The sequence below is a fragment of the Takifugu rubripes genome, chromosome 15 (assembly GCF_901000725.2).
Source record: "Takifugu rubripes chromosome 15, fTakRub1.2, whole genome shotgun sequence".
Classification (NCBI taxonomy): domain Eukaryota; kingdom Metazoa; phylum Chordata; class Actinopteri; order Tetraodontiformes; family Tetraodontidae; genus Takifugu; species Takifugu rubripes.
This window is the reverse complement of record NC_042299.1, coordinates 12,363,510-12,390,824: the sequence shown is the minus strand read 5'-3', so window position 1 is coordinate 12,390,824 and position 27,315 is coordinate 12,363,510. Positions and strand designations below refer to the sequence as shown.

The following is a 27,315-nucleotide window of genomic DNA, read 5'->3' as shown; positions in this document are numbered from 1 at the left end:
TCTGCATACCATTAGAAAGAGGTTAAATGATGAAAGAAGCCATAATGGCATAATAAATCCTCATTCTCTTGGTTGTGTATGAGCTGCGAACAATAAGGCGCACTTTTCAAATCTCATTTGCCATTTTGTCGATGCGCCATTAACGGTTCTCCGTTATCACGTGTGGATGTGTACGAGAGGAGCCAGTTTAAAGTCATATCAGATCTTCTTAGATAAGCCCAGCTGACATTTATCCCCATCACACATCACACTATAAACTACTGCCGAGCAAAAGTGCGGCGCGTGGAGCGCACTGCTATTACACAGACAGACACCCACCGCATCATTTATCCTGCCCATAAATCAGGCCCCTGCTCCCCTGCACTACCTGCTCCTCTTGTCCCAGCAGATCTCTCCGACGTATCATTATAGCTCATATACCGCGACTAAAATAACCTCTGCTGGGCCTGAGGAGGAGCTGAAGCTGTGTGGAAGGAGAACCGGTAGCCTCTCCTCTGCCATCTCTGGAAGATGCTTTGCATGAGAGCATCAATCAGGCCTTTGATGTACTTGTTTCACTGCTGTTCTGTCTTTGCAATTAGTCACATCTGGGCTTCTCCATCCATTCCGCTGCTTCTTTATGCCTGTGCGTACGATGCAAAAAGTGTAAACAAAAATGATATTTTGCACTAATGTTGATAAGTGGAGAGCTGAGCTACTTTCTTTTGCTGCTGAACATATGGAGGTCCATCACACATCCATATAACCCATTAACGCTCCATTTCCTGCCATGACAGCCTCTTCTTTATGGATGCGAACAAAAATTATCTGATCTTCAGCTGGAGAGATGTAAGATGGAGCAAATATGAGCAAAACTGTGCATCGTTAGCTTCCGTCTAAACTCTGCTCGTCCTCATAGTTAAAATGAGAAAGCGTCTCATCTGCAGAAGGTACGTAAACGTAAAGACCAGAAGCTACAAGGTCAAAGTCTAGAGGGACTGGAGATGCTCAGCAAGGCAAAGTAATGCAAGGGACCCCTATTGAAGCAGCAGTCAGGCCTGTCTCAGCTCACTGCTCCCCCCCTTAACCTCGCCAGCACTCAACTTCTGATCCAAGTGACAACAGAAACTTAAAACTAATATCAGCTCAAGCAGATTTAACCCTCGTCCCAAATCTAATGAGAAGATGTTTTATTTTAGCGTTACTTTTGGCTGCTAAAGGCACTTTTCTCCCCTTGACTGCCCGTTATTCCTTTACGGTCCCTCGCTAGGTGTCTCCATTTTGAAGAGCAGCAGTGCTTGTTTGAGAGGCTCTTGCATCACACCTGTTTGTTTAAGCTGCAAATGACGCTGGAGACGAAGCGTGCCCGTCTCTGCAGGCTGCTCAGATACAGCCAGTAGTTGCCAACAACACACGACTTCTCCTTTTTTTCCCCTCCTCGTTGCTGCTCATCATCTTTGTCTCTCTCAGTCTAAACAGGAAAATGCACAACACCAAGATGTGGTTCCTGCATATACAGCAGAGCAGGAAATACTCCCAGAGCACTTCAACTCAGTCCCATGGATAATCTTTGGTAAAAACACTCTGGCTCGACTTACCCAAATAATACCAGCAGCCTATTGAGAGATTTTAAAAAGATCAGGGCCGCCTCTTCAGGGTATTTATTACATTTGATGAAAGAAGTATAGGTTAAAAGGCAGCAAACCAGAGTAAAAGGCAATAAAAATATTTACCCTGAGCGATTATAAGGGCCAGCACCTCTAGATCTACATCTGCATACTCCATCATCACCAACAGAGACGTGGAATTTTATTTTTCCACGGCATTATCGGAGAAAAGGCCCGGCGTTTGTGATTTTACACTCACAATAGGTTACGGATCACAGCCCTGCTGTCAGCGGTCAACACTTTTCTCTCAAATAGACCCAAGAGGAGTCAATCCGTAACCTCTGCTGTGCATGTCAATTTCCAGTTTCCCAGATGCATCAGACATTAAGCTAAATTTCGTCTTGCCCACATGAGCAGGTCCGCACGGCTCACACATAACGAATGCGTCAAAGCACACAAAGGGCAGAGGCGGCTTTTTCTATCCGACCACCAACTAGGTGGGCAAAAGGTAGATCCACACCACAGAACAGCGAGTTTCTTAGTGCTGGATGCAGGTTTTGGCTTCTTAAAATTAGCTTCTATTTTCTACAGTCTTAATCCTCATGCACACAAGTTGCCAGGAGTGACTGCTGGGATGCATCTATATTTTTAAATATATTTTAAACTGGTGATTTGACCTTGAGCTGTCATTCATGGTTTGCTGAAACAGAGATTCAGTTTTTCAGGAGAGAAAACCACTCCAGTCCAGACTGAAACTGATTTTACTAGTTTTTAATAGCAACAGGAAATGCCCCCCCACACCAGATCTTGATTGATTTTTTTGGGATGGCGTCAGGGAGGTCCTCATTTTCCAGAAAGGTGGAAAATGGCTTTAAAGTAACGATCTTTGCTGCTGACAAACTGACTGGATCGCCCTGAGGGCCTCTATAACTGATTCTACCATTCATGACCAAGTTGGTTACAACAGACTGCACAGAAACAAAGAGCCAAATATGTTATGCATGGATGCATGCAGCCAGAAAGCTGTAATTCCTGTCTGTCTGTCCGTCCACCCGCCCGCCCGTCTGCCTGCCTGCCTGCCTGCCTGCCTGTCTGCCTGCCCGCCTGCCTGCCCGTCTGTCTGTCTGCCTGTCTGCCTGCCTGCCTGCCTGCCTGCCTGCCTGCCTGCCTGTCTGCCTGCCTGCCTGCCTGCCTGCCTGTCTGCCTGCCCGCCTGCCCGTCTGTCTGCCTGCCCGCCTGCCTGTCTGCCTGCCTGCCTGTCTGCCTGCCCGTCTGTCTGCCTGCCTGCCCGCCTGCCTGTCTGCCTGCCCGCCTGCCCGTCTGTCTGCCTGCCTGCCCGCCTGCCTGTCTGCCTGTCTGCCTGTCTGCCTGCCTGCCTGTCTGCCTGTCTGCCTGCCTGCCCGCCTGCCTGTCTGCCTGCCCGCCTGCCCGTCTGTCTGCCTGCCTGCCCGTCTGCCTGTCTGCCTGTCTGCCTGCCCGCCCGCCTGCCTGTCTGCCTGTCTGCCTGCCTGCCTGCCCGCCTGCCCGCCTGTCTGCCTGTCTGCCTGCCTGCCTGCCCGCCTGCCTGTCTGCCTGCCTGCCCGCCTGCCTGTCTGCCTGTCTGTCTGCCTGCCTGCCCGCCTGCCTGTCTGCCCGCCCGCCTGCCCGCCCGCCCTGTGGACCCACATTTCTGTCTCTGACAGAGGAAAGAAGGGCCCTCTGTTCCAAAAGTTCTTAAACTACTTTGTCACTTGACTCTAATTTGCAGTAGAATAGCTTGGGGAAAAAGGATTTGACATTCAGATGGTGAAGGAAATGCCCCATGCAACCTTCATGCCAAAGTTGTCCGTGCTCTTTCAATCCATGGGGTGGGGTACCTGATGGCAAATAATGTATTTGCTGTGTTTTCATTAATATTCAGCTACAACATTTACTCTGATTCTAGACACGGGCGCCAGTGTAAATAAACCATTTGCAGCTTAAACATTTTCAAATATGCAAGAGTTCCCCGGTCGCTTGACATTTACTGACTTGGCTGATCAATACATTAAAATGGCACATTATAACCAAAAGGTAAGACCAAGGCGCATTTTGAGGTACCTGATAGTAAGCTGATCCATAATCACCTTTATTCCTTTACACCTTTAGCACCAGGTGGAATTTTTTTTATGCTCCTGCTTAAGACCCATTCTAGCTGGGAACATCTGTGAACTGTTTCAGCCATCACCCTCGGTACCTTTCTGAGGGTTTTATCTGCAATAGAAATTACCCGGGAGGCCCCACAGGTGAGTCAGGGTTGGGTAGTAGTCTGGACATACACCACAGAAATCACAGGGCAGTCAAAACAAAGCACAGAACTGGAGATACAGTAAAAACCATGCATCCAGAAATTCAAATCCTTTCCCCCTATAACCCATTTTTTTACTTATATATATATAAGTATATAGTTGAATTGTGTAATGGTTGAGATATAGTTGAGACTGAACCAGCCAACCACGCACTGTGGAATAGTTAACGACATTACGAGCTGCTGCTTACAAAATGGTAATGATGGCTCCTAAAGCAATCAGCAGAGCGAGCTGGTGCATTTTTCCCTTCCGTACTTTTCTTATTTCAGTCAGATTTGAGTGCGTTCCTGCCCCAGCTGTACGTATGGTTAATGGCTGCAATGGACTGTCCAGACGCTATTGCGTCATCAGCCATGGCGGTTCCTTTATTCATTTGTTCCATTAACAAGTGCAGCTTAGCGTCCGATATGTGAAGCTATTTTCAAATCTGCAAATAGGTTTCACGGGCCGGGAGGCCGCAATGACACGAAGAGTGAAAGAGGACTCATGCCCACCTGATCAGGGGGGTTTGAGCCAGCGTAACTAAGGATTTGTATTTCAGTCAATTCCCAAAACTGTCCTACAAGAGGCAACAATCTGCCGCAAGGCGTGTGGAGTGGCAGAAACTGAATAGAAGAAAAAGTGATGAGACAGCTGAAGTAGTAGCAGCACACTCTCTGAATTATTCAGCAGTTAGCACCTGTAAGCTCTGTTCACAGCATACATACGTAAATGTGTAAACGCCTAGAAAATAACTGGCAGCGTCCCTTAAGGGTCTGCAAGTAAGTTTAATTGGGTTATAATGCTGTACCCATTAGCATGATGATGGAAATCTCCATTATGCAGAGAAAGACTAAGTGCAACTCTGATAAATATCTGTATCTATATATATCTGCAGTGAGACCAAAGCTGTGGTAGAACATTCTTCTATTTTTGCATTTGGCGACCTGCTATGATATATGTATGCTTAAAGGCTTCCTGTCAAGTAAATATAAGGAGTCAACAGTTAACCTTTCATCTTTTGAGGTTTCCACTCGGAACAATGCAGTATTGTGTTCATTCTTGGGCCTTCTTTTGATCCAGCAACTGCTCAAAATATCTTTTCACCAAAGATTTAAAGCAAATGTGTTTGTTTGGTTTTTGAGCGAGTCCAGCGGATCCCGTGGGGGGCCATATTTTTAAGAGTGCGCTGTGCCTCACACCAATCTCACATGTGCCTTCATAAATCAGCCAGAAACTGGTCCCAGGTGGACATTTGTCCCTCCAGCTCTTCCTACCATTTCCAGATGTCTGTCAGTCCTTTCAGAATTTAAGCTTGATTATTAAATGAAAATATCTATCTATCTTTCTTTCTTTCTATCTATCCATTTATCCATCTTTCTATCTATCCATCTATCTGACCTTTGCCCCCTCTACTCTCACCTTTCACAGCCCTCCATCTGTGGGTCTGGGGGCCAGGATACCTGCCATCCAAAGTCAGTAACATGGCAACAAGTCAAAAGGCCTTCATGATTGTTACACGGCGGGGCGCTGGCATTCACTTCCCCCATGTGCTCCCCATTTCATCCTCGAGGCCTCTGGCCCCACCCAGGAGCCTAGACGACCTCGACTGTCCTTTGCTTTCTCAGCTGCCTCTTTCTTCCCGAGTTGCGCAAACAATATTCCACCAAAAGAGCGGGGTAACTTCCTGTCCTTTTGTCTGTTTTCTAGGCCAAAGGTGCTGTTTATTGCACTCCGCTGCGTGATCCCACCGTCTATACACATGGACTCTTTTTGATGGAAAACGCTTTATTTTCACAAACACATGGAGCAGAATTGTGTCACGACCGGTCTTTGACCAACTGCCTGTTTACAACATGTAGCCCAGATTTCCTGTGAGGTTTTAAGTGGGTCACTTTACAACTAAAGATGACAGAAGTTCTACTTAGTGCACTGTATTGTACTTATAATGGAAAAAACCAAGAATTCTGTTCCTCACCTTTTGGAATGAAGGTACTGCACCATTTCTGAGTGGACAGTTTCAAGGTAAAATTGTTTGCTCTGTTTTAGGCTTTGCTTGAATTTTTTTTTTTTAATACTTCATCTTCTAACCATTAATGTATCAAGTGATTTTGATTATTTGCTTTATCGGATACCGTGCAATTTATTTTCAGTACATCTGTTCTTGCAGTTTTTAAGACCTTAAATTCAGGCTAATTATTACTTGTAAAACCTTTGCAATTTATAGGTCGGTTGCATGGCAGCGAGCTGACAACACAGCCATCCAGTTTAATTTATCAAGCTATCTGAGATCAGTTGAACAGTAACCGTCAGCTAGGCGAGTGTGTCACCATGGACGTTTTTGGAATAATAATTCAAATGGGCTATGAGCGTGAATCATAATGATTTCACGCTCATTAGGTCCTTATCAAGTTACATTTGACACAAATACTGCCACAGGATGGTGCAAACCCTCTCAGTCTCTCTCTCTCACGCACGCACGCACGCACACACACACACACACACACACACACAAGAAGCACAAGTCAAAGCAGTTCTTTAAAACAAAGCCTTTAAATCAAAGATAATCAAGATAACTCTTAATAATTAATCAACAAAATTGGGGACTCAAACATTGAAGGCAAAACCATCCTCAGCCCTACAGTTTTATATATTATGTTATATTGCAAAAAGATGAATAAAAGTGAAAGCCACACCTATTACGGTCTAACTATACGGTCATAAAAATTACATTTTTATACACTGGATGATTTATCATTTGTCTGAGCACAGGGACAACCGCATCAAACAATGTAACGCTTTAGGGAGATGCTAACCTCACCATCTTGTCAAGTTCTCAGTGACAGAGAGAGAAGGACTCGACCAGAGTGAAGGAGCCAGTGGCAAGCTCATCGATCAAAGACGAGGAAATGTCAGACGCGGAGCGCGAGGCAGAGGTTTTATGCATGCCTCGCGTCTCCTACAGCTACACCTCCCAGGCAATTATTACTATGAAAAAGAATTCTCTCCGTCTCCATTACACAATTCAAAACCAGTTACTCACAGTCAACAAGAGTCTGTTAAAGAGTATTGGTTTCAGCCCAGTGGGACCCATTTCACTCTCAATTACCAGGATGCCCTTAAAAATGGATTCACTTGACCCTTTGAGGTATTTTCCTGAGTAAATAAAAGCAGATGAGAATCTCTAATAAAAAAATCTGGTTCCTTTCAGTGACATAAAGATCATTTAATTCCCTCTCTTCCCTGTATGCTCATCTCCCTGCAGACAAACATAGAGCATCCATAAGGGCAAAAACCCAAATTCCTGTCTTAAATGATGACAAAAGAATTTCTGCCAAGTCTTGAATGCCTTCCAAGGGACAAAACACATTTTTATGTGAAGCCAGTCAAAACAACTTGCAGCTTTTTGTTTCCTCTCTAACATTCATCGCTCTGTTTGTACAATTAAATACTGCAAATTAGTCAGCGTGCCACAGTCCCTTTCTCCCTTCTGTTGTCCTCAGACTGGGGGGGGGGGGGACCTGAGTCAGCTGCATCCTGCTGGAAGATGTATGGAGAATGCCATTTTAGGAATTTAGGAATCTCGTGGGAAGGCTGAGCTGCTCGTCTTACAAAAACCGTCCAATCACAATTTTTTTATTTAAAAAAAAAAAGCACGGATTTATGAATCCTGGGTTCCAATCAACAGTGACTGGCATTTACCATGATTCACGATGTTGAATCAGAGTGAATGGCACGCTAATTACTCTGTCCCGTTCTTAAAACCGCGAAAGTAGGGCCACAGCGGGACGCCACTTTACAGGACAGGGAGGAAATACCCCACCCTTCATTATCAACATAAACGAGAGGTAAAGGCAGGCGATAGAAGGCAGGGTAAAGGAGTGGTATTACTGGCTGCAGACAGATAAGAATATGTTGTTAATGCAATGATAATGAGGGAGACCTAGATAGAGGAGCTGCTCCACTGTTCAGCCCATTGAAAGAATCCGTGCAAGTTCAACAACTCAGGGAGGAAGCTGCATTCAAGTTGCTTTTGGATTGTTTTTTTGTACAGTAAATCAAGCTCAGAGACAGGACAAACCTCTCTAATTTGTACCGCTGAATGTTATCAAGATGGCAATGATGGCGGTGGGTTTTAAAATAAACTCATCAAAGATATCATTAAATCATTAAAAGACCAGCATGTTCAGACAGACGCCGAGCTGCCGTGAAACGTTCTGTTTCCTTTATGAAAACGGTTTGAATGCACCCTGGCATGTAATGGGGCTTTTTCTGGCTAATGTGTTAGCCACAGGCTAACACGTCTCATCACAAAAGTGAGATGAGTCAAGCTTGTAAGGTGCAGCTGAAAGCACTCCAGGGCGGAAACATAATTTCTGTCAGTGCATGCCATATTGTAGTCAAAAAATGTGAAAAAAAAGTCAGAACTAAGAGGGGTGTAATAAAAGGCCATGCTCATTGACAGCACCACTGCAGCTGGAATTTAAATAGCAAAGATATTCTATTAGAACCTCAACAACCCCCTAATTTTATGAAGTCCAACCCTACCAAGCTGAATGATGTAATTTGAAAACGCTGTCAGTTTAAATGTGGCCTTTTGGGACCAGAATATGGTGGGTGACATTTAATTGGAGTACAGAGGAAGCTGTGGCAGCAACGGAGAGACCAAAGTGATGGAAGAATCCCTGACATCCTCACGTTTTTCAGAGCGATAAATAAAACATGATAAACAGGGAATAGTAGGGCCACTTTGTCTGCACTCTCCTCCCTTTTTAGTCCGGGATGTCTTTGAGAAATATCTCTAAATTTAGCGTCAGATTTATCAGGCTCTGGCAATCCGTGGAAAAGGGGAGCTTGGGAATAGAGAGAGCAAAAGAAAGAGACAAGGTTGAAACGTATCTAAAAGACAGGTGGAGCAGACAAAAAGATTGAGGCTAGTGGAGGTGGAGGGGAGGAGGGCATTGTCTGTGAGATCCTGTCCATCACCTGCCACGTTTAGAATGAAAATACACTCCACTAATATCCGTGAAAAACACACACGCTCTGGCACAAAATAGACCTGCACAGACACCTGAGGAGAAAGAGACGTAAATTCCAATTAAACAGGTAAGGAAATTAAACTTGTTTTACTGTTATAAAGGCACCCAAGCAGATAAAGACTGCAAAACCACGGTGGGAAGACGGGACGCAGGGACAGAGAGACAAAGTTGTGTGTGACAGAGGCTCACGCAAATAAGCTGCAACAAAGAGAACGCCAGCAGATGAGACAATGAAGGTCAAAGAGGGCACTTCCACTTCCTGTCTGCTAACTATCAATGCTGAGCCTCATTAATAGCAGTGATTTTAATGACTTCATTACCACTATTTACCACTTATGAATGCACAAGTCGTAATGTTTGTTATCACCAGTGAGGGCCCGGTCTCCTTTATGCAAATAGAGTATTATAGGTGCGCACGTGATGTGCTGCTTTTCCGATTCAGCCTGTTTTATTTCCTCCTAATAGAGTTATCTTTAGAGATAAGGTTAGTGAAGACGGCTAAAAGAGCTAACAGGACCGACTTTGTCTAATTTACTCACTGTGTATTCTGTGTGTATTTAAATAATTCTGAGTCTGCTTCAAATGCTGAAGGACTGCATCATATAATAAAGTGGTTTTACTGCTCTGGCCAGGGTTCTCTGCCTATTTCGCTGCCATATTCCATTCGGAATGAACGGAATTTTCTAAATAGCTACCCTGGATTTCTGTTCAAGATGAATTCAGCCTCTCCTTACTCACTCCCTCACTCTCATCTGTTTTTTCCACCATGCAGGTTCACTTTATGGTGTGAGTAACTGTCTTTTTAGGAAGGATACTAAAATAGCCAGTCCATACTGTTCCACTTTGTAGCACCAGTCCACACAGTGAGACACAAGGCAGCCTGCTGATTGGTTCAGCAGAAAATTGTCACCTCTGTGCAACAGCATCAGCAACAACATGAGAAATGTAAGACTGAAAATTTAAAGAGGCCATGCAGTGTACTTATAGACAACCCAGAGAGACTTTTCCATTACCGGCGAGCTAAACTGTGTCATTCTGCTGAGGTGTCACACTAATTATGTCGCTGACGCGACTATCAGCCTCCAACCTGCAGCACAAATGCAAGTCAGATCAGCGGAAACGCATACAAATCACCCTGTCGAGTAAGATTCATCCGAGGTCGGTGTTTGTTCATTTACTAAGGGCATCTCCTCAGTATTACATGGGAGATTAACTGGTTCCATACGGAGGCTTTAACTGGGAAAAAAGTCATCAAGCACCTGTATTCCCTAATGACGTATGCTGGTGCTTCCACTCTTAGTCAATTAGAGACCTAAGTGGTCGTTACAGTCCTATTCTGCTGAGCTGTTGTTATTATTCTCTTTTTATAATTTCTCAATATGAGATAACAGCTTAAAGTCGCTCACGATTCCAGTTTAACAATGTGAAATCAATAAATCAACTGTTAAATAAGCAGCCATCAGGAAATCATTCCAGTCACCCTATTTTTCGCGGATACGGCAGATACGTGAATTAATGTGTTGTAACTGCCCGTATTCGTTTGACAACAGTTAATGAGGAAAGAAGGTGAAAATAATTTGGAGCAATATAAATGCAAAGCGACCAGAAGGTCAAAGTTGGACTAATTAAAAGTGCTATAAAATCACTGGCTGCAGCTATCAATTAGAAATCACAAAATGGTCTTAGGCGGCAGTGGCGAGGAAATGAATCTGTCAACACTTTTCATTACTGTATGATAACACGGCCAGAAAATTAAGTCACAATCTAAGCATTACAAGCTGGACTTGACCTGCTTACGCGTTCCCGCCACTCGATTATTTCACATTCTGCATCTCTGCCATGGCGACGCGGGGGAAAAGGGGCTTTCCTCCTCCCTCGCCGGTTTGTTTTTGCATTTTTCCACAACAGTGTCACAAGCGGTCGTCTTTTAATGAATCAAGGTGGAAGCACAGGCAGTGGTGTAAATTTGTGTAACTATCCCAGCTGCCATTCCAGAGAACATCTTCATTTGGTAACCCAAGTTGCCGGCACACCTGCTGTGCTGTTGCCAAAAGAGGCTGGATTAGACGGAATAAATTACCGGTAGATGTGACGGGGTCCTGTGTCAATCCCACTCAATTACATTAGGTCCTCTCTTCCCCATTAAAAGCAGCACCCTCCCCACCACGATGCAATGACAGGTTGACCATAAATGAAACTCTGGACTGGCTGCTGTTTAAATCCGGCATAAAAAAATAGAGGCCCGGTAACAGCTGTGTTTCACACCGGAATGAGTTTCCAAGATATACGGTGAAAAAAAAATCATTCGGTATAAATTCCGAAATGTCAAAAATGGCTCAATAAATCACCTCTATGACGGAGACATGACAATGGCATTAATCATGGAATTGATGGGGTGCAGTAATTAGTTCAGCTTTTCTTGGCTTTAAAACAAACTGGGAGCGCAGACGTACTATTTAATCGGTATTTAAACGTTTCCTTTTGTGTGATGAGCTGAGTGGGTGGCGCAGAGACCGAGTGGTACAACAAGGTCGCCATCAAAAAGACTCTGAACCGCATCAGCTACCGATGCGAGCGTAGAAATACTATTTTTGTTGTATTCCATTCAGTTAATTGGCACCGTAGCACATTTCTCAAGCAGGGGCTGCGATTGTGAGGACAGCGTATACGGACACATTCTCTGATGATAACTACCGTTTTATTTTACTAATTAAACATCGATTACAAGCCTTTTGTGCAAATCCCTGTTTATGTGGCTGCACAGTTCGGAGTAATTCTATGTCGTGTCATTTTAAACTACAAAAATGATTGCTATTGTTGCGCGGTCCATTTTGTTATTCGCAGCCAAAGCACTCAAATATAACAAGCCACATTTGTGACTTCCAAACTTGAAACCACAGGAGCATAGAGTGGAGGATACACTTGAAAACAGCATCACTCTGGAGACAGCTGAGCATGAAAAGCATTCATTTCTATTATGTATGGCTGTAAAAATCACTTTAAAACTATTCATCCATACGCAGCTTTAGTTCTGTGAAGATAACGTAGACGAGTTGATAATTTTTTGAATATCTTTCCCCAGTCTGCCTTTGTTATCTGTGCTGTAGTGCAGATTGTGTGCCCACTGTTTAATGACTAGCACGCTTATAGATCCACATTTTCTGACATACAAAGACCTTATTCATTCCCTTTACATGTATCAGTCATTTAACAGTGATATATGTATCTTCCCACTGCTGCCAGATTGTGTTTACAGCTGAATTTGTTTCTGAGTCGAATTGAACACGAAATCTAATCTCTAGGGCACGCACATAAACAGACAAATACAAATTACAGAGAGCCTACATGCACACACAACACAAATATATCCAGATGATAAAATATGATGTGGCTGACATTGCCTCCAATGAATAATTATTGGCATGAGCCAACATGTCAGCAGTATAATCATGAATGATGTGCAGAAGAGAAAGGTCACAGCTGAGGACCGAGGCATTATGTAGAGGAACAGCTAAGCTCTTTACTACCCAGACTTAGAGGCAATGCAGCATCGAAGGCGTCTTTAATGTGCACTTTTCTATTCTCTTCTTTTTAAATCAAACAATTTGACAATCCTGCCGTAAGATGTTGTCATCATTTACGATAAACCGCCCAGAAGAGGCGCTGAAAAAAGAGTCACCGGGTCCATTTTATTTCCATTTCGGTTGAAATTTGTACATTAGAGATGTGAATGACAGGCCGCCCCGCATATGACTGCAGAGACAAGGAGCAGGTGAGAGTCGGTATAAATGCAGCCATGCGAAGGGCCCAATGTTCTTCTGCCCATCCGTCTTACCGTGCTTTGTTAGCGCTGAAACCTCAGATTCTATCGAGTTCTTCCTATTATTAAAAAAACTACTGCGTAGCTTTTCTGCCAATGGGGCCATTTGGGAGCTATTAAGCAGTGTCTGGGCAATGCACTAGCATAATAGTTGCCTTTCAGTGGCTCTCAAATCAGGTGGGAAGCAGAGAGATGCAGAATGAGGAATCTTATCGTATGCAATTTGACCACCTGCACTCAGGCTGCATCTATGACATTGTTTTTAATAACACACTCGAAAGCATTCCTCCTGCTGGCCTTTGTAGCTCTTATCAAGATCCATCTTTAGTGAGCTGCAAAATTTCCTCTAATGTTAATTAAACAACAGACGATTCAATCCAATAATCAGGTTTCTGCTCCAGAGTGACAACCGTTGAGCATCTCCCATCTAACAGATTCTTAAAAACTCCAAAGAGATAAACCAGAAGCAGATTGAAACAGGGAACCTTCCAGCTATTAGGCAACTAACACATCACACATTCATTGAACCGCTCCGATTCAGAAATATTTACTCGGACACCTGTAAAGCTCCGGCTAAAATAAATGGAAAGGGAAGAGCAGCGGGAGCTACTGGCCATCACTACTGATCAAACCACCAACAATGGTGCCCTGAACAACCTGACAGGCCTGTCTTGCTAAAGGAATATCATTCTTAATCTGTGAGGTCGGGGCTGCAGACAAAAGAGAACCTACAAAGCATGAACTGTCACACAATGTCAAAGTGAGAAAGAACAATCTGGGCTGTGAGATTCCAATATCTTACGCTACAATGATAACGGGACACAGCCGTGACAGGAGACCTCTGCGAGTCGGCCCGCCGACCGTCCTCACAAAACAATCGGAAGTCGTACAGGGTGGACGCAGAAGGTTTAACACCTAGCGACCAACGCCGGGGTGTCAGAATGACGCCACCCAGTCAAAAAAGTCATGAACCTAAAGAACCTAAAGAAATCCCAACCACTGAGGTTTCCTTTAAAGGTGTGCCAGAATGGCTACAAATAATTCCCAGCCTCTTCTGTTGATGGCATAAAACATCGGCCATGTAAACATGTAAGAACAATCGGAGAGCATTATAAAATAAAGGAAGTGTCAACTGTACTTTGGCCCTGCCTTAATCCCACAGCGGGTTGCACTAAAGTCTTTACAGCCTCATCACCCTGGTCAGAAATGACAAATTATGCATTCAAATAGATCGTCGGGGATGTTGCTAACAGCCAGGGCCACCTCGGGGAGGTCAAAGAATTTGGAACCCCCCCCCCCCATTACACCTCCCTGACACTGAACCGTGAATTTTGAGCAGGCCGTAGCAGCTCGGCTTCATGTGCCAGTGTGAAAGAGAGTTCAGTCACGCTGTCAATAGCTTCTGCAGAGGTAACGACAGCAGAAGCTGGAATGTGTGTTTATTTTTATGCCAGGATTTTTTTTTTTTCCCCCATTGGCTAAGCAGCTGGCCGGGCCCATACAATTACAGGGGAAACATTGATTCTTCTATGACCTTTCTTCCACCAGATGCTAGTACTGAGTACACTGCATATAGCTCCACTTGTGTTCGTAATAATTGCGCACAACAAGCTTGTATTGTCTGTATCTCCGAGAGCACGTGTGTGCACAGAGGCTTTGATAAGAGGTCTTGAGAGCTATAGTGAGGACCATGCCCTCCTATTCTCTGTCCTGGCTAGCAGACCATCCTCATTACTGTCAGTCAGCATCAGGTTTAGAGGTGCCAGGCTCCTGCACAGCCCTCTGTCCTCTCTAGACCCCACCAGCAGTGGCCTGGCTGACGACTGCCATTCGTGAGCATTGTAAGAAGCCCTCGATCCCCTAGAAAACCTAATTACTCTCCACCCGCAACCAAGGAGACCGGAGCTGACTAAGAGCGAGGCAGAGAAAAGAGGAATCACACACATGTACACTCAAATAATAAGTGCTCAGGCAATTTTTCAAACACCAGGAAGGTTGTGCAAGCGTTAACCGTGCTGTGGTGAATAAATGCATCGCACCTAGCATTTAGCTATCTATTGAAAAGTGTAAGAAGGTACACAGATTACGTTCATTGTGTTTTAAATGCATGCAAAGAGAAGTGAATATCAGTGCATAGCTTTGAGGGGTCCTTTAAATGGGTCACTCAGTTGGTGATTGTGTCTGACCAGCAAACAAACAGTCATTCATATGTCAGTGCTCTGGCCCCGTTTTCATCTGGAGCAGTTCCACAGAGGCCACTGAAAGCAAGCTCACGGGTCAAGGATTTAAACCCATCTCCAGCTTCAGCACACTAGCCATTACCACACATCTTGTGTCATGCTTTATCTAAAGGAAGGTTTATTTATGTTGGCTCCACAAGTGTTGTTTTTCTTTATTTATTCCCCCCCCCCCCCCCTCTGGCTTGAGAGGAGAGTGACAGCGAAGAATTCCCATCAACTGGCTTGTCACTTTCCCGTCGTCTTGTGTCTGACTCGCGGTTTCGGTGAAACGTCGGAGCGTCTGCTGGTGTCAGTTGTAAAAACCCCATTCCAATTTATTTTTGAGAAATACAGCAAATATCTTTTCAGTCGGGCATCTTGGTTGCTCACCGGGATAAGACCTGTGCCATACGCCTTGAAATGCGACGTCAGGTGTGGATAATAGGCTGCACAACAAAGCATGTCTTCTCTTTTCTCCACTTGGTGCCGTCTCCACTGTGAGAATCGCTTTAAAAGAAATGTCTAATGAAAAAAAACAATGTTCTTGCCCATAATAAATATTTGGGCAAGCTCACCGTCATAAACTGCGGAGCTGAACAAAGACCTTGATATGGCATCCTGCACCACATTAAATACTTTTGTCCTTGAATATTCTTTCAGACTGGTGCAGCTGTGCAGATCCGAGTTGGAACGAGGAAGCTGGTGCTTTTAATAAACTCACAGGGACATTCAAAGGGGCTGGCAGCGACGGAGGTTTCATTTTCCCAGCAGTGAGCCGTGTCATTTAAAATAAGGATCATTTTGAGAAGGGGGGGGGATATCATAATGCTAAATCTAGATCAAATAACTGAGCAAGGTGCGAGCCTGGATTTACAAGGTCTTGTAATCCTAAAAGACAGAAAAATCAGAACACCGAAGCGCAGAGACAGAGAACAGGTAAGATCAGGAGACGGCAATAAAGGGGCGAAATGAAATGAGAGAAGTTTGTTTTGAATTCATCGGTAAAATATGCAGGCCAGAGCGTCCTTAAAGGGTCAGTGTATCACCTACAAACCAGCAGAGGTGTCATTAAAGAAGTAGAGTTTTGCTGAGAGGGGTGGCGGCAAAGTGATCAAACGAATAAAAGCTGGATTTGGAACACGCTGTACTGACAGGAAAATAAAGTCAATAAATTGCTTAATCTAAAGTCTTGTTTATTTGACAAAAACAGTTAATAACAGCATACAGGTGCTGTCAGCTAATGTGTTTGTGGTATTGTGGCTAACTAACCCTTCAACACACCAGTGTCAGACAGCACAGGAATATAAAAAAATAACTGATCGACACCAGCAGCTCCTGTTTTCTGCTAAGTAAAATGGCTGTTTTTTTGACAAAGCACTCAGGTGGCTTTGGGGAAAGCATAATAAGATATAATGGGTTTAATTTCCTGTCGGCTACTGTTGGTAATACACGGCGCCGTTTTAAAGTACCCCATACAAACCCACTTCAAATCCAAAACTATCCCTTTAACGCAGGGTGAGTTCGGGAGGTTGTGTATGTGCGCGAGTTCATCGGTACCGGGCGAAACTTGCTAGCATGATATGCTAGATGCGGACAAAGATTCTTCATAAGTGTAAAAAAAATCATAGAATAGAATAGAAGGTCTTTAGAAGGCATAGAAGGTCTTTAGAATTATAAAGAAATGAATCACTAGCAATAAAAATAATGTGTTTTGGTCATGTTATGTGTCAAATAAACACACATGGCTAATGTGTAACATGAAAAATGCTTAATTGTAGGGAATTTATTCGATCTACACTGAATATTATCTATGGCCATAGCGAATAAATAGCGGTGACATTTTCTGTCCGGCTCGACCAGCCATACCTGAGATGGTCAGATATTCTTCTGCAGAACAGACCCGGCCCCTGACAGGAGCGGGTGGCGAGGTGGGGGGAGTGCTGGACACTTTGTCATTCACAGACAGAGGGGAAGATTGATAAAGAAAGAGGCAGAGCGAAAAAGAGAAAGTGACATACAAAGAGAGAGAGTGAGACAAAGAGAGAGGCAAAGAGAAAGCGAGGGCTCCAGCTGCCAGAGATAAGCAGACTCTAACAGCAGGCCATGAACAGGGACGCCACATTCACAGCCGTCACAGGCTGGAGTAAAATTCACTTACTTTGATCCTAGTTTTGAATGATGGCCCAGAATTACCTCCTCTGGTTTAGTGGCACAGTGCACCAGCCTCCTCGCTGACATTCGGGCAAAGCATTTAAAACGGGTCATTTTTGGGACAGAAAGCCGTCATCGAACATCCCTCCCCACCCAAAAAAAAAAATGTAAATAAAGTGGCTATCTGGAAGTGTTGTCACAGACGCTGCAGCACACCTCTATTCTTCATCGCCAGCCTGCCTGCGGTGCGCTGACAACCTGTTCTGGATGGCGTGCATGGTAAATCAGCTCGTGGAGGTGTGAGGAAAGGGTTACGCCCCCGACTCTGGAAGGGGTCGTCGCTCCTTCCTTTCTTTTCCGTAACAAGCCGTCCCAACTCATCTCCCGCTGAAGTGGCCACAGTCCCACTGGCAATTAAAATCATGCTGGGACACGCCACGCTCCTGCGCGCCTCCGTTGTGGGAAACAAAAGGAGTGGCGCCGGCCAGCAATTGAGTGGTAAATCTCAAGCAACCGCTACTTTGATTTCGGCAGGAAACCGGCCCCGTTCACATCTCTCGGCGCGAGCCTTACCGGAAGATATCAAAGACAGGCGCAGCGAGAAACTACCACAGCTCACCTTGCGCCTTTAATCACTCGAAACACAGCGGCAGGAGGAAAATGGCGTGCGGGTTTTTCTTGTCAGCAAATTTCAACATGCTTGGACATTTCAAAACAAAATCGTGAAACAAGGTTGAAAAATGTGACTGCTGATTGGTTGAGGAGAATAACTGTTAAAAAGCGTGTGTGAGGACTGACTGCACGGGGCTCAAACACACACCGACTGGCAGTTTAAATGCAAAAAAAGAGAAATATTTCGCAACCCCTATGCGAGAAAACTGAGACATCAAGGTTCTGTTAAATATGCGATTATACGCATCTGAGGATTATTGAGGCTGTGTTGGGGTGCTGCATCACACATCAATAGCAACATGCTTAATGAGGGAGGCAAATGTTTCACTGTTGTCAACTGACAATGAAATGAGATGCATAAGGATCAGCGTGATTCATCTGAAAAAAAAGGTGTTCGACTGACTGATCACATCTTACATTCGCTTCAAAGGTACTCATCAAAGCCGCATATTGCAATCTCAGTGAAGAGTTTTAATGGTTCGTTCGGTGCTTATGAAATCCACTATCCAATTTCCTGGGGTCACCCTTGTAATGCAATGATTCTGTGGTGGAAAAAAAAAAGGGGGGGGGGGGGGGGTAATGAATATATTGTGCTGATTCTATCTGTTCTCATAACGAGACGTTTTCGGAAACAAGCGCCGGAAAAACCGCGATACCAACGACGGAATTAGATCAAGTAAATTCGGCTTCAATTAAACGATCTGCGCTTGGCGACGCTAAAACACGTGCGCTGAAATCCCAGCATCCAAAGGCTTCTTTCCATCTAATAAAGCCTCGGACCAGCTGAGCAGGCTACAGATAGACGGGGCATGAATGAACTTTCTGAACGCAGCGGCATTCTGTAATCCTTCCTTTCTCGGCCGTCACTCATCTGCAGATAAAATTTGATCCCTGAATATTTGCGAGCCGGCGTGCATTGATAGCGCTGACATAACCTGGAAGAAGGAGTGTTTTGGATTTTAATTTGTCCACTTTTGTCATAGGATAAGCTTTGGTTGCATTGATTTGGTGTGCGTCTATGTGTGTGTGTGTGTCCTGTTTTCTCTGATTGACAGGTTCTGTGCTAAATCTTCAAGTGCAAATGTTGAGGCATCAGCACCCAGTCAGGGCGCATCCATTCCTCCGTAAGGTTGCAGAAATCTGCATCTCATGTGCGAGCCGTGCCAGAATAATTAAAGGCCCCGCTGTGCCTCTCTAAGCACCTCTGCACGCTGGGACTGTCCATGCTTTAGGGCAGTGTCAGTTATGTCTGCTGATACAAGTTGTTTTCCCTGTGATCCTGTCATTCCAGCACAAACACCTTCGGTTGTTTACGGCGGAATGTCCTCTGTGTTCACCTTCACTTCCTGTCTGTTTTCAACATTAGTCTACGTGCTGTACATACTCTAGAGTTTTACCTTCCCGCAGCATTCAGCCCGGGGAGGTCATTGGCAGGCTGAGTTCTGAGGTCATTGTTCGCCGTGAGAAAATTAAGGCTGAGTGGTCTCGTCACGATTTACTCGCCATCCAGGCACCTGCCAAGGCGCGCCGCTTTAAATGAGCGCGAGGCCCATTCAACAGCTGCATAAGCAGCCCGGCAGGCAGATAGTGGAGGGGGAGCGGGACAAAAGGAAGCAAAATGCAAAACAGAGAAGACTTATGAAATGAGAACATAAAGGGACTTCTTTTAAAAGGTCTTAAATCAATTGAACAGATAGTACAAACCCATGCAATGTTAATCTATCTGGTTTAATCCCATTGCTTTAAAATCCTTTATAATCCACATTCAATACATCCATTTTTCTTCTCTAACAAGCTTGCCCGATAGCCATTGGCACGGGGTCTTTGCCATGGCACACACGCTATTACCGGTGACACTATTTTACGTTGTGAATCGAGGAAGATGGAATTGCAAATGGCCAAATACAGCTTCCTTGATTCATTGCTGGGAACAAATCTAAACAGGACTTTCCTCTCTGCTCTAAAATTGGAAGAACACAGAGCTGTTTTACTGTACCCCTGACCTTAACTTGCACAAAATAGAAGCAATAGTTAAAAGTGATATACTGGCGGTGTGAGGAGTGTGGAGAAACGCTGGTAGTTTTTCAACCATATGCCGATATCCTTAAGTCACCATGTGCTCCGGCTTTGAAAGCTCGCACTGCCAATTCTACATTTGAAACCTGACCAACTCTTTAACAATATCCCTCTCTGATCCGCTGGGAAGGAGAAAATCTATTATCGATTTCCACCTGGTTTGGGTGGTAAAAGCCCTGATAGTGATGCTGAATGGCGCGGTGCTGTGCTGTGCCACAGCCTGCAGAATCAAACCGGGGGATGGTGTGAGAGGGCACGTCAACAAAGACCTCGAATACGCCACAGCACCATCTGCACACGCTGAATATTTAATTGTCGATTGAACTGCTCGAGACCAGTAATCAAGAAAAGAGAAAGATAATGCGCATTATGAGGAGCTCATACGACAGTTCCTGTGTGATTGGCTTCTTGTTTCAATCATCTATTCTTTGAATGCTAATTGTAACTATTTCTCATCGCGCCACAATTAAAGATATTTCTAAATCACACGTCAGCCAACGCCACTCAGCAGCAAAAGCTACAGAAAACAACTCAATAGACATAATTCAGCCCACAAATGTAATTCATCACTGTCAGTGACAAGGCGCCATTCATTTCTAACAAATTCAGCCAGGCTAACGCTGAGCTATTCACTCCGCAATATACCACCGTCATTTTACGCTAATGCGCACCTTCCAAATCTGAGATGTTGATTTCACAAATTCTCCCCCATCACAACAGGTTAAAGCTTTCAGAAACGTTGGAAAAACCTTCTGCAAAGACATATTCAGTTGCTTTAGGTGCAATAAAGCCGAATGTTAGGAGGGGAACTGGCCAAAATTACACGATTATTCAGGGAGTGGTTGGTTGCTTTTTTTTAACTTTGCCATTTAAAACAGCTATACTCAGGCATGGCAAGCAAAGAGAAGCGTTAACATCCTTATGAAGGTATAAAACAGTGCGGTAAAACAACACCACCTCAACGTTCATCCTGTGTAAATGTGTGGCAGTATTGTATGACTAAGTTTAATTACTTTGTTCAGACAAAATATACAGGGTGAGAACGACGGCTATTGCTCTACAGAGAGACAACCGTGGCTCTTTATATTTGCCATGTGAACACACAAAATTAGGTAAGCTGCTGACGTGAGACATAATCATTTTCTTTGAGCAGGGTCAGTGACCAATTTATTCTTACCTTAGGCTGGGCGCGACGGGGAAAGGCAACCTTAGGATCAATCTGAGAATGAGAAAAGAATAGCAAGAGAGTTATTAACAGAGAAGATGTGATATTGTAAGGCAATGAAAAATGTCTCTCTTCGCCGTGAGCCCACAGAAAGACGGGAGAGCAGGCTCAGGAATACTGCAAATAGTGGCTTTCTGAGAGCAGCATGAATGTTTCATAGTCATATAGTCACTCATGAGCACGGTGGTGAAAGATGCATGCGAGACCATGCAAATATAAACATCCTTCTAGGCCATGGAGGACGGAACCAGGTGAAATAAAAACAGCATTTGCCTCTCTTTCCCCACAGCTGGCAAATCTGGCGTTTACACTTGTGGAGACAATGGCTTGCAGCACGGGGAGCCGCTTTTCATTGCCAGTAGCCATGGATAATGGTTAGTGCTTCTTGTATAATTAAAGATTAGCATCATATAATTAAGATGCTTTTCACTGGCACGAGACGCGACTTCTTCTGTTCCGATTGCTTACGTCACAGCACAGTTGTTACTTAAGAGCGCTCCCTGAATGGCTGGCTACTACTCAACGCACCAGCAGGTGTTATATGTAAATGTATGAATCCAAGTAGGAAGACTCTCAACGTTCATGTGTCTTCAGTGTAACGTTGCTACTACTGCCAATTCCATTTCCAATGTCTGATCAGTTGAGTGTTTCAATAATAGAGGGAGACGACTGGCAGCTGACGGAGCACAAGAGGAGCGGTCTGCATGTGGTCCACTGACCAAGCTGATTATTTTCATCATCAAGCTGTCTTGCAAAATACAAACACACTGCCGGGAAAGCGTCGTATGTCACATGTGAATGACTGAGTGGCTGATTTAAGGCGATTTCATTTTGATTCTAATTACAACAAATCTACTTCCTGTGTTTCGGCCTTTCATCTCGCGTGCCGTCATCGCTGAAGAGCACAGAACCGCGGGTGTTTTATTTTCCCCGTTGTTCCGGACTGTTCGAAATGCCAGCGTAGGTATTGTATCCTGCATTTTCTTTCTCAAAAAGCCCACTGGCCTTAATGGGAAGGGGGGATAACGATGTCCTTTATCACTCGGTGAAGGTGCAGTGGAACACTTTGTTGTCGGTTCAGTTCCCAATGACCTCATTTGTGGGGAACAACATATTTTAATCTATCGGTAAACGAGCCTCTTTTCGACCAGCTTACACAACTGCATCACCAGTTCCACTGTTCAGAACCCAGAGCGTTGGCTCAGTGTTCTCTTCTTGTGCGGCCGGTCGCTCCAAAAGGTTAAATCCTGCGCTGTGTAAGTTATGCACCGATACACCGAGCCCAGCCATCCTGTCGGCCGTGGTGGCGACACAGGCACGCGTTTTCAGCAGGAATCGCTGATTGAATATGACAGAGGGAAAATGAGAGTCTGAGGTCGGCGACGCCTCCAGACGTAGCCAAATAACCAGCAGGATGCATCAGATCAGCCGGATTCTCCATCTTGCGCTTGTTATCTCATTAGCTTAATTTTTGGGGGCTAATTTCAGTGCTCTGGAGGTATGTGGCCGCATCCGCCTAACCTTTACAACAAAGGAAACCATCTCAAACAGCAGTTTATTATTCAAATTTGTGGTCCTTTGATGCTAGAGAGAATTTCTGAGGTATTTATGTAATTTTGGTTTTTTGATATGATAAGACTGATTCAAACAAAAGCTCAGCCGGGCATGTCCCTGCCGTAGTGAAATGTTTACAAATTATATACCAATTTCATGCATTCCAAAAAGTCTCCCGGCACAGATGGACTTATTCAAGAATAGAATTCGAGAAGATGCCGTCTTCCTGCTGCGACAAACAATGAAAAGAAAATGAATCAAGGAGCGCGAGTGGAAAAAGCGCACCATCTGCACCGATCAATTAAGGCAATGAGAACGGCTACGTTTTAATGTGTTTGAAGGGAAACCGTGATGTGCAATGTCATTGTCATCCTTTCAGTCGGTCTCAATTATTACCCTTATCTTTCTAAATCAGATCAAAATGAGAAATGAATTCAATAACACCTGTGTAGGGCAACCCTGCTTGTAATGAATTTCATTTAAAGATTTGTTTTAGCACTTAGCCCCAGGCATAACCAATTCAAACTCAATTATTTTGGGTGTCCTATTTGAGCAAAGACAACACATTATGCTTTGAATACTGAAGTCCCGTATTTGGTAATAGATCTTCCTCTGCAAGCCTATACAAAACATATTAAACTACATTTCATTATGAAGCATAAACTAATTGTTTTCATGTCCTGCTGAGAATTCCCATTCAGTCAGAGGCTTCCAGTATCACCATGCGCAGGAAGGCGTTTAACACAGCAGCCGCGGAGGTCATAGAGCTTCCTGTCAGTTTAAAATATTACAATTATCAAAAAGAGACCATTACAGTCTCCCAATTGTGTTAAATGAGGCCATAATACTGCAGATTGTAAAATCACAGCAATGCACCCAAATTAGGCAACGAGGACTTACGAACGAACCCTTCTGAGAAACGCTGTAGCTGCACCTTTTTAGGTCACAACTTATGATGAATAGCTCCGGAAAGTAACGGGAGACTATAAGGACGGCAGGTAGAGCAACTGTTTCCCTTCAGACCCGCACATTCATTAGCAGAGGAGCCTAACGACAGGCACATTACATCCGCCGGCGCCTCCCGCACAGATACGGACCTCACTGAACCACAAATTAAACATTTTTGGAATGTAACCTGCACATACCATCAAGGTTCGACATTCCGGTCCATTTTCGCTTATTTGCATAAGACACATTAGCCTGTTAATATTAATGGAAAATTGCGATTTATTTTGCTCGTTCAGGAGGAACTGCGGTTTTATTAGGCGCGCTGTAATTTTCTGTACATTAATCTTCAACTGAAGGCAACGTGTTTAGACAGTCTGCAGTTTGGTGGAAAGAAACGCTCCAGTCACAAATCACGAGGAGAGCGCATGTTAAAATCCAAGCAGGACAGAGCTGCTGTAACACTGTGTATTAAAAGATGAAGACATAAGCGTGGGGTCCAAAGACAGAGCGCCCATCCGGCTGGATCTGTGAGATATCGCATCATGGCAGTAAAAGTATTTTATTAACCCCTCTGCGAGAAACGTCTTTATCGTGCAAGCATCAGCTGACAACCTAAACAGCACATAAATATTTAGAAACCAGACTTGGCGCTGGAAGAATCTGCCCTGAATATAAATGTTCTTCACCTTTAAACATTAAGTTTTATTTGTTGCCAGATTAGCTGCTCAAATCAGCGTAGACACCTAGAATCTATTGCGTTCACGCCGGAGTATGAAGGTTATTGAGACCGTAAACATTATTGAGAGGCAGCGAAATGAACTTGGCTTTGATTGGCTTGACTGATGTGCAACTGAGAAGATCTGCAGCTGATCCCCACGATGCTGCCTCGCTCTTTACAGAGTAAAAGCAGGAGGATGCAGAAGCGCTCTGAGCGGAGCCAGATCCCCAATATCACAGCGCTCAAAAATGCCAAAACCTCAGCTGCCGACTGCAAATGGAAGTTGCTCTGTGGAATTAAGATAATTAAGACGTAGCAAATCCAAACCAACCACTGACTTTATTATTTAATGCAGAAACCAACAAAAACAAGCACAATACAGTAAACAATAGGGCAGGCTACAATTTAAAACTACATTATCTACGCTTGTGCGTGAAAGCAGCGCCGTCATCTGTTACCTCAGCTAGTTTTTACATTTGACAAATGCAAACAAAGAGAGTGACGATGAGGCGCATAAAGAAAGGCATTGATCGCGCAGATGCTCTTATTATGCGAGTTAGCTCAGAAAAACTCCCGAATTATGGTACTTTTCAACGGCAGAATCATCAATCAGAATCAAGAAGCATTGCGATGCTTGTCAGGATTCGGCCTGTTTTATGGAAAACGTGGGATAGAAATGATACAGCGTGTATTTTGCTACACACACTATGTGATTGTTTACATTTGTTAACAGCAAGACAGCAAAATGATGGCTTTGAACCCCCCCCCCGCCAACAAAATAAAACCAGCCTGTTTACTTTTATCCTGCAAGAACATTAACTTTACAATAATGGTGATCATTATATAAGAAAAACATGGAGAATGTTGTTTAAAGTGCATTTATTTGGGACGTCAGGTAAACAGACATTGTGATTTACAGTCGGTCTTGCAGTTAAATGTGGGTGTACTGTTGGCACCATCTGCTTTTCTATTGATGCAGTGTGAGTGTTATGTTCTTCCACTGCCTCTCCAGAATGCTTCTTGCTATGTGGTTTTAATACGGTACCATTTTTTTTAAAAGCTCTTCAATTACTGCCTTTAAGACAATTTGGTGACGTGCGCGTCAAATTGCGACTGACGAGGCCCTACCGGGGAAACGGGACGTACAGAAGCCCCCGGGGCGGGTGACGTAACCTCGGGGTGCTAGTTTGCGTCTCCCTGGAGGACGTGGCCCTTTACATCACAAAAGGGGTGTGAGCAAAAGGAACAGTTTGATACCCTTGTGTTGTGTGATGAAACGTCCTCTCCCACAGAAGTAAAGCGCACTCACTAAAGACATCACACGGGCTGATATGTCAGCGTTATAAATGAGAGCAGACCAAGAGCAATAGCCCCATCCCCACCCCACTATGTTTTATCTTCCACAGCCTTTTAGCATGGGGTCTCTGAGGGCCGCTTCTGCATGCCACTGTGGGAGATCAGGGCAAAGAAACAGCATATATCTTTAGTTCATATCTGAGAAAAGGATTTCATACATTAATGTGACTCCCGGGTAAACTCACGCTTAAGACGTATCTGCACCGTGAGGCGTTTAAACTAAAAGGAGGGAGAAAATGATCAAAGCTGAGAGTTTCCCCACCACCCCCAAGCTGGTCCACAGGTGTGCCTGGAACGGACCAGAAATTAAAACATAAATGTTTCATATCGCTGCTGTCAATCTTGACCGATTTTCACAGTGGAATAACACCTCAAGAAGGCGGTTTGTTACGCTCCTCAAATCAATAATGACTTTTTTTTTTTTACCATTGTCATACCCACCACGCAAATTCTGCGGATTTTTTTTTTCCCATTTCCCTCCAAAATATGCAATGCTATTACGAGAATAATCCAGATTCGCAAGTGTTACAAAAGACACTGCATTAGCACGTTGATAAATATCTGCTGCTCTGTATGTAGCGACGAAAGACAGAAACAACATGAACTAATAATGCCGTCAGCCATAATTAACTGCAGAAGACGGAGCACCTGCTACACCTAAAACACGAGCCAGTCACGAGTTCAGCTCACTGATTCCGCTTTGCTTCCAAACCCTATCTGACCGATACGATTACATCCGCACGGAGCAGCTGCTCATCCAGCCAGTTCTCCCTCGGTCCTCCCGGGTTACTTCCCGTCTCACCTGCAACATCATGTATATGTTGACCTGGGGGGGTCATTTAATAAAAGGCAGGAATTGCCCCAAGACTATGGGTTTATCCCGCCGGACTAAAAACATGGTGATACGCACGACGTGGGGATGCGAATTAGACTTATTCCGAGTGGATGATAAATGACGTGCTGTTGCTCAGACTGTTACAATGCGGAGTCTTCGGGAACAGATGCTCGGACTAGCATAATTCCAAACTGAACAAAGCATGATGAAAAATGGTAAATATGTTCTGAATTACCAGCATGTGTGTTATAATGCCTCGGGCTGTGCTTCCCCATATGTCTCACTCACATTCCTGCTGGTCGGAGTGCTCTCGGAACGGGACAGAAAGCGGGGCACGAGCGAAATGAATTTGGGTTTTTTTTTACGTGGCACAAACAGTAACAAAAAGAAGGGGAACTGGCGAGGGCCACGTCGATTCTGGGGTCCTTTTGCATTTGTGGTATGGACCAGTAACACTCGATAGAGCCCGCTGAAGGCAGACATATGAGGAAAATATATTAAAAAAACATGTAATTTTCCTGTCTGAATGGACGTCTTACAGCCACTCAGCCCTTTTTTTAGGTTACAAAGGGCAAAACTACTCGTAAAGAGTCACTTGAGTGCTTCCGAAATAGCAGTCTTTCACACACATATTGGAGGTCTCCCAACACAGGAAGAGCCGTCCACCAGTGTCTAACTGGAGCCGTCGTTCTTTACAATTTTATAAGACGTATGATGGATTCAGATGTTGAACATTAGACTGTACAAGGGCGGCCAATGCGGCGACCCTCAGGAAGGAAAATGGCGTCGGCAGCTACCTGAGGTTTGAAC

General features: G+C 44.4%; 1 protein-coding gene across 9 annotated transcripts in view; it reads right to left on the bottom strand.

The window, feature by feature from the left end:
• msi2b (musashi RNA-binding protein 2b) overlaps positions 1 to 27,315 on the bottom strand; it is a 182,195-nt gene that overhangs the window by 150,414 nt on the left and 4,466 nt on the right. For all 9 annotated transcript variants that reach the window (XM_029848482.1, XM_029848483.1, XM_029848481.1 and 6 more), the window contains exon 5: positions 21,047 to 21,088. In XM_029848482.1, the coding sequence (XP_029704342.1) occupies positions 21,047 to 21,088 (42 nt within the window). The remainder of the gene's footprint in view (positions 1 to 21,046; positions 21,089 to 27,315) is intronic.